Below are 15,000 nucleotides of genomic sequence, written 5' to 3'. Positions count from 1 at the left end.
GGCCACCCCGATTAAGGTGGGGGGGGGGGGGGCGGGGGGGGGGGGCGGAAAGGGGGAGAGGTGGGTATTTTTGTAGGTCCGTAGGACCTACTCATTGGTTCGATGAAAGGAATTCACCCTACTACCACGTGGCCCCTGTGTAGTATGAGGGGTACCCGCCCATTCATTAATCCTCTGCTGTTCCTTTTGTGCTTACGTGCGTATGTGCCGTTATTACAGGTTCGGAAGGAGGTTTGCAATGATTAGGATGTCTCAAATGAACTTATTCAAGTTTCAGAGGAGAGAGAGAGAGAGAGGAAGAATGCACCATATTAGCTGGAAGGAATTGAGAAGAAGAGTTTGTTAAATATGGAAGAGTGAAGAAAAACCAAAAGTAATTGCCCTATAATAGATCAGACCGTTCTATAGGAGAAAAAAAACATCCCTGGAGAGAGAGAGAGAGAGAGAGAGAGAGAGGAGAGAGAGAGAGAGAGAAGAGACGAGAATTTTTCGCAAAAGGAAAGGAAGGAAAATGAACATTTTATATTTTATATATATTATAATCATATATACATAGATAGGTTATATATAAATATTAGAGAAGAGAGGAGAGAAGATTGAGAGAAGAGAGCAGAAGAGAGAGGAAGAAGATGAGAGAGAGAGAGACCTTACCCTTAGCAGAACCATTACAAGTTCGTGTTCCGGGTTTTGCCCCAGGTTCCCTCAGTGTGAGGCGCCTCCTAAATGTCTACCAGAGAGTTGCTAGTACATTCTTCCGGTTATATTTTGCATCTTCCAGATCTTGGCATGGTCTGGGATGCAGTTTAGATATTTGTCGAGCTTTATTCTTAAACACATCTAACGCTCACTCCTGATATTAGTTCCCTCAGAATGAGCTGGCATAACGCATTGAATAGAACGCTGCATTTTATTCGATTTGCTGGTGCGTAGGTGGATTAATGTTTCTGTGTGCTTTCCTGTTATTTTTCCTGGTATAGGTTTTTGGGGCACTATTAATCTACCTCTGCTTGCCTCTTTCTGATATTTTTAGTTTCCCATGATATTTTCTGTTTTAATTCCTTCTATCTGTTTCCATGCCTGAATTTATCAATGTAGCGCGTTCTCTTTCTCCTTTCCTAGACCATATAAAATTTTAAGGATTGTCAGTCTTTTCCCAGTAGTCTAGGTCCTTAACTTCTTCTAGTTCTAGCTGTAAAGGACCTTTTGTAACACTCTCTATTTTGTTTTGTCGCAATATCCTTTTTGATAGTGTGGGTACCATATCATAATTGGCAATATTCAAGTTGGACCTACGAAAACATAATGTTTTATAAAGCTAAAATCAATGTGTGTTCAAGCTTTTTCCTATTGTTTTTGGAAAGTGCTCCGTAACCAAAACATTCCCATTTTTTGCTTTTAAACATTTTGCCAACAAGAAATGTTCCTATTTGGATTCATGTTGCATAACAATGTTTTCCTAATTCATCAATCACACCAAGGTCTTTAACTGCTTCCTTATTTGTTTTTGATTGTCTCCATTAATTAGGTCCCCTATATGCATATAGGCTTTCCTTCTCTGTCCTCCATAAAATTTATTGATTCAAATGTTTATCAGAGTTAAATAAACCATACCTATTTACCTCTGCCCAATCATATACCTTTGTTAAGGTCTCTTTGTAGAGCGTTCCTATCTTTCATCACAAAGTAATTCTCTACTTATTTCTTGTGTCATCAGCGAAAACTACTTACACTAACCACGAATTCCTTAAACATTACTGTCTATGTCTTCAATTCATAATAACAAAGCAATATTGCAGCTAGCACCGTACACCTTGTGGCACACCGGGGGGGGGGGGAGGGGGGGAATATTACCTTGGTTTCATCCGATTTCTTTCATCAGGGGGGGGGTTTTGCAATTAAACTATCTTGTTTTTCCTGTTGTTGTTAAAAATTCTTTTAACGCCATTCTTCCTTACTTTATTTTCTACGATATTTGTGTTTTCCTAATTTTCTTTGCTAATATATTATGGTCTACTTTGTCAAAAAGCTTTTGCCAAAAGTCCTAGATAAACCCACATCTGGTTTTCATTTCCGCTTTTCATATTTTTGAAAATAATGTTCTCTACGGGGTGGACTAACAGTTGGGTTTGTGTACTTTTTCCGGGTACGAAACCGTTGTTTGTCCTATAATTAAACAAATTATTTTTTATTTAAATGTTTCATAAATAACTTTTTTCCTTCATTTACCCTTTTCATACACTTTCCAATAATATGTGATTTTTAGGACTCAACAGTCCAGGCCTATAATTAACTTTGCCTCTAGTGTTCTTTGAATCCACTTTTGAAAGTAGGGGTGATGATATGCTAATTTGTGCTCCATCATAAATCTTGCCCTGTATCTACACTTTGTCCTTAACAATATTGCAAGTGGCTTTGCGAATAGAATGAACTACTTTATTTAACAAAATGAGCCAGGGGACCTCCATCCCGGCCCTGCAGCAGCTCCATTTTTAAATTTTTAATTTCACTTAAATTTGCCTGCACCAATTATTCAGCTTCATTAATTTCTAATGTCAGCTAAATAATTCACTATTTTCGTCCCCCTTACTTCTAATATCATTATCTTCATTATCTATTTCTAGGGGTGAAATTCTCTCTTATAATCGTTCTGCCCAGTAATGTATTGCAAAATTTCCTTATTTTTTTCAATTCGTTTAATCCTCCCTTCAATTCTCAGAAGGCCCTATTTTATTATTTTCTTTTAATTCATGCTTCCTTCCGCATAATGAGTATAATAGTTTGGGGTTTTTGCTTGAATGTTTAATAGAGGGTTTTTCTTCCAAGTCCCGTTTTTCATTTTCTTTTGAATTGTAATACAATCTTTTGTTCCTGGCAATTTTCTATTCTTACTTTTTAGTTCTATTAACTTTCCCAAAATGCAGTTTTTTTCTTTTGCAAGACCCCTTTTTTTCCACTTTCTGATTTTCTGGAACAAGAATCCTTCCCTGTCTCTTGGTATGCAATGAAATGAATGTTTACTTTCTTCCTTTCGGGTATAATATTTTAGCCCAACTATTTTCTTTTTTGCCCCAATAGTTTTATATAAATATCCTCCCGTATTTACCCTTATGGTCATCACCTGTTAACCGAAAAATGTTATCCCAAATCTTTGTTTTCAATTCTTCATTAATTTTTTCCTGACTCCATTTTTATATTTTTACTGTAGAAGTTGGTATATTTTTTCCATATCCCTTCCCAGCTTTTCATTTCTTGCTTAATCTTCTATTTTCACTTGCTTTGGAATGAACTGTTAATTCGATGACATTATGAATCTGAAATTACTCGCATTAAATAAACTATTCAATTTCTTTAACATAAGGCATCATCCGTTCACAAATACTAAGCGTCTAAAGTATTTTCCCTTTTCTTGTTGGCAGGTGATTTTATTTGTTTGAATGTTTGTATTCCCTATGTAGCATATCTAAATAGCTTTCCAAATTGCCTCTTAATCTCTTCTGCACTACTATTTACTCCTCGTTTTTTAATTTTTTATTGGTATAAGTAACAAACCACAGTCTCCTATTCGTTCTTTCCATTCTACGAAAGGAAAAGTTGCACAATGATCACCTCCAGATAGGAAGAAATAGTCCAGTTCCTTGTGAATTTCTTACATATATTCTATCCCAATTTTTCAAATTGATTTAGAGTCAACAAACTCTTTTAGTATTAGGAGGTCCTATTAATAATTACTAATGCTTCATCAATTTTTCAAAAGAATTCAAATTCTGACCGCGTATTAGTGATTTCACATTCTGAAGTTACTATATTTCTCAATATATTTTTCCCTTGTTTTTTGTCTTTCCCATAAATATTGCGGTTCCCCCTTGATTCCTAATTTTTTTCATATCTGATCTATAAGTTTGGAACCCTTATTTTAATTTTGATCCATCATTTCCACCCAGTCTCTATTGGGAATACCATTGGTTTCACTTATTAATTCATTATATCTATTTTTCTTTTTTTCAATTTTGGGTTTAGTTTCTTCTAAGTACTCTAATGTTTTTCCTTTTTGAGTCTTACTCCGTAACTAAACCCTGCGCATTCATCACTAGAGAATTTTTTGAGAGATAACTTTAACCCTGCTCCAGGAAGTGCATATTTACACAAGTATATCACATTGCTTCTAACCAACTTACTATAGTATGTCTCGGAATGTAATTAATTTCGCATAAAAAAAAATAATAAAAATTCGTACACAACGAGGCACCAACTCCCAGCTCTCACCCTGACGGCCTGAAATATTATTGCGTATAGCTGCTGCTGACTGTGTGGGGGGGGGGGAGGTTTGCCGGGAGGGTGGGGGGGGGGGCGGGGGGGGTTTCTGCAAGTTCTTAATGAGATTAATGGCGGTCTTTAGCTATGTCATTAATGAACTTTAAATGGATTCTCTGGCCTAAGGCCCAGTTTCTCCTTAACGACAGTTTGTGTGACAAATTCCGACGTCTGGGGAGGAGGAGGAGCAGGGGGCCAGAGTTTGTCAAGTTTGGATTTAGCGGAGTTTATTTCTTCCTTTTTTTTTTTTTTTTTTTTTCTCGGGTGTTTTTTTCTTGCTTACTCGGAGAGTAAGCCTTACAAACTGCTTTGTTGTTGTTGTTGTTGGGGGTTAGGAATATTTTTTTTTTTTTGCACTCAGGGTTTTTTTTTTTTTTTTGCTTACTTGGGGAGTAAGCCTACAAACTACTTTCTTGTCATTGTTGTTGTTGTTTTTCTTCTTATTCTTGTTGGGGAGTTAGGATTATTTTTTAGATTTTTTAATTGTTTTCTTTTTTACTCGTGGTGTTTTTTCCTGCTTACTCGGAGAGTAAGCCTTACAAACTATTTTGTTGTTCTTCTTCTTCTTTTTCTTGTTTGGGGTTAGGAAAGGCCTATGGAACAGCCTAAAAAGGTGTGAAAAAGATGTTTCGCGTTGAGTTAAAAATACAGGAATTTCAGGATAGGATATTGATTTATTTCTTAGAATGAAAATGTAAAAAAATAAATGACATGCAGTTAAACAGTACAGAAAAACGGTTTCTGATAGAATATAGCATATTTATTTTAATTTTCGTAGGTGAAACGAGGCTCTGTTTGACCATAGGTTTTAGCACGTTTTAATTTACATTAAGTTAGGAATTAAGCTGGAAGTCGGATCACACCTTAAGTGTTTTGCTTTGAGTGGATTTCTGCTGTTATTACAACTGAAGGTGAAGCTGCTACAATGTCTAATATCAGCACAGCTATAGTAGATTCACATCACCCGTGCATCCGATGTCTAGGTCAGTCCCTTACGACACTCCTGATTGGCTGTTGATAAGCCAATCACAGGGCTGCAGACTCTCAGTCTCTCGAGAGAGTTCACATATGTTATATATATATGTCCCACCTTTCCTGCGGGATACTTTTGAAAGACGTATCCCTCAGGAGAGGTGGAACATTCATCCTGCCTATGTGAACTCTCTCGATAGACTGAGAGTTTCCAGCCCTGTGATTGGCTTATCAACAGCCAATCAGGAGCGTCGTAAGGGACTGGCCTAGACATCAGAATCACCTATGTGAGAGTTTCCAGCCCTGTGATTGGCTTATCAACAGCTAATCAGGAGCATCGTAAGGGACTGGCCTAGACATCAGAATCACCTATGTGAGAATTTCCAGCCCTGTGATTGGCTTATCAACAGCCAATCAGGAGCGTCGTAAGGGACTACTACTGGCCTAGAGATCAGATGCACCGTTGATGTAAATCTACTCTATATAGTTTATTTTGTAGTTGCTGCTTTTAATAAAACCACGAAAATACTACACCACAAACACTGCCCCTATTACCTGCCGCATTAAGCTCGTCCATTGTTTGCGCACGCTTTCACAAACCGCTTTGTTTACGTGTGTGTGTGTATATAAGCGTATTAATGAGGAAAACAGCAGCCAGTTGGCCTGACTCGTTCAATAACGAACCCTGTATTGCAGTAATGCTGCGAAACGCGTCCGTTTACGAGATTTATGCCACCTTTTTATTGTGGCATTTGTCACGGTAAATTCATGTATTTTTAATTTTTTTTTTCTTTTATTTTATGGGGGATGGGGCGGGTTCCAAACATCCATTTTGGAAATCGTTCTTTTTTCCCGAAATGTGGCTGTACTTCGACTGACAACATCCTCCCCCTCCCCCCTTCCCACTATGACCAAGGGTATACCCTACCCCCTCACCCTTCCCCAGAACTTAACTGGGCAGTCCCCCCCCCCGACATCCCCATCCTCCTGAAATCTGACACTGTATACCCAACTCAACACTATACCGAATCTGAACTGATACAAGCCCCCTAACCCCTCTTACGAGACCTTCCGTGGAAAACCCCCCTCCCCCTCCCTCCCTCCCAGTGAAATCAGCCGTTCTAACCTCCCCCTCCCCAAGCTTTCTGAGACCCAAGGAGGTTGAATACCTGAGATCTGTCCTAATTTAACACACTCCTCCCCCTCCCCCAAATTTTCATCTCCCCGCCTACCGCCCTCCCCCCCCCCCCCCCTCTTTCACCACTCAGGTTCCTGAGATCTGACCTGGTACATGGTACCCACTCCCTTTTAACCCCCCCATACCTGCCCCTCCTCTCCTCCTCCTCCTCCTATACCACCTCCTCCTCCTCCCCCCTTCCTCCTACTCCTATAACACCTCCTCCTCCTCTTATATCTACTCCTTCTTGTCCTCCACATCCTCCCTCTAGACCTCCTCCTCCTCTTCCTATACCTCCTCCCCTTCTCCTCATTCTAAACCTCCTCGTCCTCTGCTTATGTCTCCTCCTTCTATACTCGTTCTTCTTCCTCTTATATCTCCTCCTCCTCGTCCTCCACCTCCTCCTCCTCTCCCTATACCTCCTCCCCTTCTCCTCCTTCTAAACCTTCTCGTCCTCTGCTTATATCTCCTCCTTCTATACTCGTTCCTCCTCCTCCTCCTCCTCTTATATCTCCTCCTCCCGCCGTTGTTGTTGCAGGCTAATTCTTAAACCTCCCTTATTTTCACCGTGGGCGTTTGATTGCTTTCGTAAACAGCCGTTTGCATAATTCATCGCCTAAATTCAGCAGCTATTACGACACAGAAGCGAACGATTTACTCCGACGACGAACGATGAGTTGTGGGAATTGTTACGTGAATTGTTGCAAATGTTGAATTGCAGTTACGAGATCGGAGAGGGAGGGGGAGGGGGGGGTTTAGGGAGAGGTCTACTACACTATGCCCGCCAATACCCCCCTCCCTCCTCCCTCCCTCAGTGCCCCGATTCCAGTTGCAATTAATTATTGCAATTGTTGGATTCGTGATCACGACCAGTCGACTTGTTATGGCGGATATGGAATTAAAAGTGAGAGAGAGAGAGAGAGAATTTGTAAGCTGTACCGTAGTGTGGAACAAGAGAAATGAAATGTATAATTAATATCCGTAAAAAAAAAGAGAGAGAGAGAGAGAGAGAGAGAGAGAGAGGAGAGAGAGAGAGAGAGATGCTTATTTATGGGAAATGTGGCTTAGTGTGTTGAATGGGCTTTAATGGCTCGATTTAGGGGGAGAGGCAAATGTAGCATTTGTTTTTGAATTACTCGGATGATTTACCAAAGCTGCGGATTTTTGTTTTTTATTTTTTATTTTTTGAAAGGATGATGTGTAGTACATCAGTTGTTTTTGGTCATTGATGAAATATGTTTATGTTATGTTATTTAATTGGAGGAAGGTGGTGTTTTTTTTTCATTTTTGGCTTGAAAGAAATTCTGGAGTTTTTACAGACAAACTTGTATATATATATATATATATATATATATCGAACTACAAATGTCCTTTAATATCTAATTCGCTCTACCTCGGAATTAATATATTTTCATATATGCTTAACCGAGGGGAATTTATAAGCGATAATAGAATTGGCCATCGACAGGCGCGAACCAGCGACTTCCCATCCCAGGACTGGCAGTGAAGCCTTAAACCACCCCGACACCGCAAGAGATATAAGTTCATGATAGACTTATATGACTACGAGCGGGCAAAAGCACTACCACGCCACCGAGAACGAGATGGTTGATGCAGTCTCCATAACAAAAAATACCTGTGTGCGCGAAAGGTATTTCAGGTGGGAGGCTGCATGAAGTTATATCTCTTGCGTGTCGGGTGTTTAAGGCTCACTGCCAGTCCTGGGATTGGGAAGTCGCTGGTTCGCGCCTGTCGATGGCCAATTCTATTATCGCTTAATAAATTCCCCCTCGGTTAAGCATATATGAAAATATATAATAATTCCGAGGTAGAGCGAATTAGATATTAAGGACATTTGTAGTTCGATATATGTATATGAATCACGGTAATGTGATATACATACATACATATATGTATGCATATAGTACATATATATATATATATATATATATATATATATATATATATATATGTATATATATATGTATATGTATGTATATATATATATACATATATATATATATATATATATATATATATATATATATATATATATATATATATATATGTACAGTACAGAATAGCTTTCATATAGACTTAACACGTCCCCATGCCATTAGCGCATTAGAGACAGACTGGCAGAGAGAGAGAGAGAGAGAGAGAGAGAGAGAGAGAGAGAGAGAGATGAGATGAGATCGCGTGATACAATAATTGACAGAGAGAAGAAGACGAATTGCTCTGTCTGGACAAGTGTGAAATCTCCCTCGTCGTCCGAATCACCACGACACATTCGATGATGATATGCAATTTACTCCAGTGCCAAAGCCGAAACGTTTAATTCATTTAACGTATATAATGAAGATTTCGTCGGTCTGTGGGAACGTTTTTTTTATGTTTCTTTTGTTTATTGGAGTCTGTTAAATTTTATTTAATGTTTCGTCTCAAAGTTGAATTGTGTTAAATTTTATTTAATGTTTCGTCTCAAAGTTGAATTGTGTTAAATTTTATTTAATGTTTCGTCTCAAAGTTGAATTGTTTAGAGGAGTTATACTGTATAATGTTCCTTGATGTAGTAATTTTTAGTTTTTTGTAAAGAAATAAACTGTTGAGATGCCTATTTTATGTATATTTTAATCCAGTGCACATTGTAAGAATACCCACTGTAATATTCAGGAATAAAGGTATTATTATTATTATTATTTGTCTGTCCGTCCGTCTGCATTTTTTTCTGTCTGTCCTCAGATCTTAATAACGACTGTAGCTAGAGGGCTGCAGATTGGTATGTTGATCATCCACCCTCCAATCTTCAAGCATATCAAATTTCAGCCCTCTAGCCTCAGTGGTTTTTATTGTATCTAAGGTTAAAGTTAAGCATCATCGTGCGTCTGGCAACGATACAAGCCACGCCAGGCCACCGCCACCGCATCTTGTTCCTTAATCTACAGGCGTTGTGGTTGTATGTCGATGAAATATTCGCTATACAAGTCTTTATTATAATTTTTATTCTTATTCTAAGGTTTATTATTATTATAATTTTTATTCTTATTCTAAGGTAAATAATAATAATAATAATAATAATAATAATAATAATACTATTACTGTATTTTCAGTCACTTGTTTCTTTAATGTCCTGATGATGGCCAGGGAGATGGCCGAAACATGTTGACATTAAAGAAATAATAATAATAATAATAATAATAATAATAATAATAATAATAATAATAATAATAATAATGAAATGATGATACTTATTCAGTGACGTTTTTCTTTCTTTTTTTCAGTGGAAGCAGCGATGGGCAGTGTTGGACAAATTATCTCCTGTGGCAGGTGAGTACATATTGTTCAAAGGTATATTTGTCTAAACAGAAACAAACACACAACCAAAGACATACTCATTTATATATATATATATATATATATATATATATATATATATATATATATATATATATATATATATATATATATAATTACAATCTGCTCACATATTTTAAAACTTTTTAATGCTTTTTTTTCAACTATTCTCAATATTATGACTGTTATCTTACCAATACCATGATTACTATCTTTTATACTACTTCATCAACTGTATGGATATTGCCGATTATTCATTTTTTTTATCATGTTATTTCATGTATTCTAGATTATGCATGTTGCTGTCTGTACTGTGTATATTCCATGTATATGGCCTTAAGCTGAAAATAATATGTATTATTATTACTATTATCATTATTATTATATGTATTTGTATGTAATATATATATATATATATATATATATATATATATATATATATATATATATATGTATGTGTGTGTGTGTGTAATAAATTCCCCTGTTAAAACAGGATACGTCTCAAGTATAAAAGGCACCATTAAAACACTTTGGTTTAAAGCTAAGGATTATATATTTCGGTGGACTAACTCCCACCCTTATCAAGTAGTGAATGACAGAAGGAGTTACGTTGGCGAAATATATATAGTGGGAGATGTGCCCTTATATATATTTATATAGTTTTTCTTATTTTTGTGTATTTTTGTTTTATATTTAGTATGTAAACTCTAACGCACACACATATGCACGTGTAAGTATACACTTACTCATACGCAGATACACATCTGACAAAACTGTGTATACAATCTCCACTGATATTTTGCACATAAAAATTTAATGGTGGGAATATATGAAAACGAGTTCATGAAATTCCCATAACAGCGGTTCCTGACAGATCTGGTTTCTTGTTTACCTGTACTGATTAGACACTTTTTTGCTTCGCCCCCCAGCCCCCCCCCCCCCCCCCCCCCACAAACTCACCGCCCTCTTTGGAAATCTCGCGGTTACCTGCGGTGATGGATATTATTATATTCGCTGGGAAATAAATTTCTTTTCATTTTTATCATTTGTCTGTAAAAGAAATCTATTGAGATGACTTTGTATGTCTGTCCGCCCTCAGATCTTGAAAACTACTGATGCTAGAGGGTTGCAAATTGGTATGTTGATCGTCCACCGTCCAATCATCAAACTTTACAAATTGCAGCCCTCTAGCCTAGCTAGTTTTTATTTTATTTAAGGTTAAAATTAGCCATAATCGTGCTTCTGGCAACGATATTGCAAAGGTCACCACTTAGCATTTTTTACTTGTTTATTTTAGACATTGAAGGTTTCTATATAATTCTTGTTCATTTCTTACTGTTCTTCATGATTAAATACTTCTCGTTTTTTGAAAACTTACTTGATATTAGATTTTCTCCAATATATTAATATTATCACTTCGTTATTTCCTTTCATATTTATTATTATAGACCTTCGATGTATCAATATAATTTTTTTTCAACCTTTTGTTCTTTATAATAAAAAATGTTTCACGATTTTTAAAAACTGGAATTTGAATTAAGTTAAGTTCCTGATTATTTTATTTAAATTATTTTATTACTATTATTATTTTTCTTTTTGGTGCTTAAAATTCAAACTTTGATTTGATCTCTTAATGTGATAATTCTTCCTCGTTTCATTATTATTTATCATATACAAAGAAACCATCACATAACTTCTCAGTCAATGGCGCAGGTAACGTATATATATTTGCATGCACAAGCATACACGGTAAGTCTTGGCTCAGGTGGGCTTGGTCCCAAATCCCACCGATTCGTCTGTACAAGATACCAGTTTTCATTCTCTTTTGATTGAATTAAATATATCTTTTTTATATATATAAACGAAGTATGAAAATAAAATAATTGTTGTTTTTTCATTAGTTTAAGAGACTTGGCAATTCCGTCTTGTTTTAGTTTAAGGTGTTTTTTTTATTCAACAAAGAATTTAATTGTATGTCTCACATGTTACATGATCTTGGTAGCTTGTATGGTGGTATTTTATGCTTTGATATTATATTTATTATGCATACACAGACATACACACAGACACACACACACACACACACATTATATATATATATATATATATATATATATATATCTATATATATATATATATATATATATATATATCGTGATTATGGTACCGCGGGTTCGTTTCTTCGCTACCGGATATCATGATTTCTTTCATATTTCTTTGAAGTTGGATCTCGAAGCTTCGCATTGACAAGCATATCTTTAAAGAAAGAAAAGAGACAAAGAATTTGAAGAAGTTAAAGAGGGCACTGGGGCTGTTATATTTACATATATATATATATATATATATATATATATATATATATATATATATATATATATATATATATATATATATCCATTCAGGAAATCGCAGACAACCACATCAGAAAGAATAATTTATTAGAGACGTTTCGCACATACAATGTGCATCTTCAGTCTGTTGAGATAAAAAAACACATACATATTAGCATTCAATAATAGCAGGATTCTCAATATAGTAAAAAGACTAAAATTAACTTAAATTGACATAATTAATAAACTGTAAAAATTGTAAAGCTTACAGTTTATTAATTTGAAACACCCTAACATTAATTTTACTGTGGAACTCGAAAACGGTAATTCATTACCGTTTCTTGATATTTGCATAACTAGGGATCAGTCAATTTTTAACACTTCAGTTTTTAGAAAGAAAACATATACGGGACTTTCTAATAATTTTTATAGTTTCTTGTCAAAAGAGTTTTTAAGCTTAATGCAATCTCCACTCTGGTTCATAGAGCAATAAAATACTCATCAAACTGGGATATCTTTCATAAAGAAATTGAATTTTTATCTAATATCTTCCAACAACGAAACTCGTACCCTAAGAATGTATTTTTTAATATTGTTAACAAAACTTTTAACTTTGCATTTTAAACCACCCTTCCAATGATAGGCGTACCAAAGAAACTAATGTATGCCTCCATACCATATATATACAATAGCAAATTTTCACAACACCTAACTAGAATCATAGAAAGTGAAATTCCCTGTCTAAATATAAAAACTTATATCTAACAACCCATGCAAAATAGGCTCTTTTTTTCTGCTTCAAAGATCGTCTGCACGCAGTTTCATGCGATCCAGCGTGGTACAAATTTACGTGCCCGGGATGTCCCGGAATTTACGTTGGATCGACTAGGAGGCTGCTGCAGATGAGATACTGCAGTCACATGGCTTTAGTTTCAGGACCGGTCAAAAAATTAAGTAGGCCCTGAACACTCAAACATAAAAAACCACGCAATCAATTGCAAGATAGAGGTGAAGAAACAACACTTCTCTATTTTAGGCTCGGTTAAAGACTCTGATTACATAACCACTCTAGAGTCATTATATACTAAATGTCTTGTTCCCTCGTTGAATAGTGGAGTTTCATCTTCTCCGCTTTATCTGCATAGTCAACGTTTTAACTTCTTGCCCAAGTCTAGTCATTCTACCTCCTTCCTTCTCAACTAACGGTTGGTTGCGCCTTGGTATTTGCTTTTTATTTGTACTTTTTACTTTTTAGTTTTACTTGTCAATTTTTAGTCCTTTATGTCAATTTTAAGTTAATTTTAGTCTTTTTACTATATTGAGAATCCTGCTATTATTGAATGCTAATATGTATGTGTTTTTTTATCTCAACAGACTGAAGATGCACATTGTATGTGCGAAACGTCTCTAATAAATTATTCTTCGATGTGGTTGTCTGCGATTTCCTGAATGGATGTATGTGATATACCTGCATAGCATATATATATATATATATATATTATATATATATATATATATATATATATATATATATATATATATATATATATAATTTAGACTGATAACCATACACTACAGTGCTGCATTCACATCGAGCAAATGCACGGTGTATGAATAACTCAAAACACGATGTTATCCCTTTAATAAAAAGCTAATGAAAGCTCCCTCTTGTAGACTCTCTCTCTCTCTCTCTCTCTCTCTCTCTCTCTCTCTCTCTCTCTCTGCTCTCTCTCTCTCTCTCTTTATTCCCCTCCTCAACATTTTTTTTCTTTACTCCCTCATATTCCCCGTCATGAGAATGGCACACCCGCGCTTCCCCTAGGAGAATTTACGAGCGCAAATTTGACCTCACAATATATATGTCTCTTGTCATACACTCTCGGCTGTATCAGAGTGAATCCATCAGGGGGGGGGGGGGGGGGGGGGGGGGGGGGGGGGGGGGGGGGGGGGGGGGGGGGGGGGGGGGGGTGGGGGGGGGGGGGGGGGGGGGGGGGGGGGGGGGGGGGGGGCAGACCACAACGCCAAGACATCGATGGTGGTGGTTCTGTGTTAAGGCAGCGCCGTATAGTTCAGCGGGATCTTTATTGCTATTGTCATGTAAGAGCGTGTTTTGCTTGCAGCTCTCCGTTGTGTATATATTTGTATGTTCGTCCTTACGCAAGCTCGACTGATGTGTCATAATACTTCTGAGACAGAGTGGAATTCCTTTTGATAGGCTCTTGCATATTTTTGTGGTTTTGGGTTATGGGGAATTGGGCGGTGATGTGTGTTTTGTTTTATGCGTTCAGTTATACTCTGTATTACACAATGTGATGTCGTATTTCCGAGACGAATAGATTTCCTTTATAACCTCTGCATATTTGTTTTTGGGTTATGGTAGATGAAATGATAAAGAATATTTTTTATCTTTTTATGTTAATGTGTATTTTGGTTTAAGCGTTCAGTTATTCTCTGTTTTTTATAGTTAGTTTTTTTCCTTTTCACGTTGTGATGTCATATTTCCGAGACGAATAGATTTCCTTTATAACCTCTGCATATCTGTGTGTTGGGTTATGGTAAATGGGATGGTAAACTGTTTTATTTATTTATTTATTTATTTTATGTTAAACATTGTATTGCTATAGAACCGACTGAGATAGAATGTAAAGGATAGATTTTCCTTGTTGTGTCAACATCACTTGTTCTATTTTTATTTTATTTATTTTTTTATGTTTTTCTGGCTGTGAATCATGTATACAAGGGTGTTAGTAATCTGTCGAGAGAGAGAGAGAGAGAGAGAGAGAGAGACTTTTAAACGCATATCATCGAAACGCGAGAGGAGGAGCCTCTAGTAGAAACCATCCATAAAATCTCTCT

At 36.3% G+C, this 15,000-nt stretch overlaps 1 protein-coding gene across 1 annotated transcript in view; it reads left to right on the top strand.

Moving 5' to 3' along the window:
• LOC135220523 (uncharacterized) overlaps positions 1-15,000 on the top strand; it is a 120,071-nt gene that overhangs the window by 15,608 nt on the left and 89,463 nt on the right. The window contains exon 3 of the mRNA XM_064257685.1: positions 9,742-9,787. Coding sequence (XP_064113755.1) covers positions 9,742-9,787 — 46 coding nt within the window. The remainder of the gene's footprint in view (positions 1-9,741; positions 9,788-15,000) is intronic.

The sequence above is a fragment of the Macrobrachium nipponense genome, chromosome 20, assembly GCF_015104395.2.
Source record: "Macrobrachium nipponense isolate FS-2020 chromosome 20, ASM1510439v2, whole genome shotgun sequence".
NCBI classification, from domain to species: Eukaryota; Metazoa; Arthropoda; class Malacostraca; order Decapoda; family Palaemonidae; genus Macrobrachium; species Macrobrachium nipponense.
The sequence above is the reverse complement of the archived record's forward strand: the minus strand, read 5'-3'. Positions and strand labels throughout refer to the sequence as shown.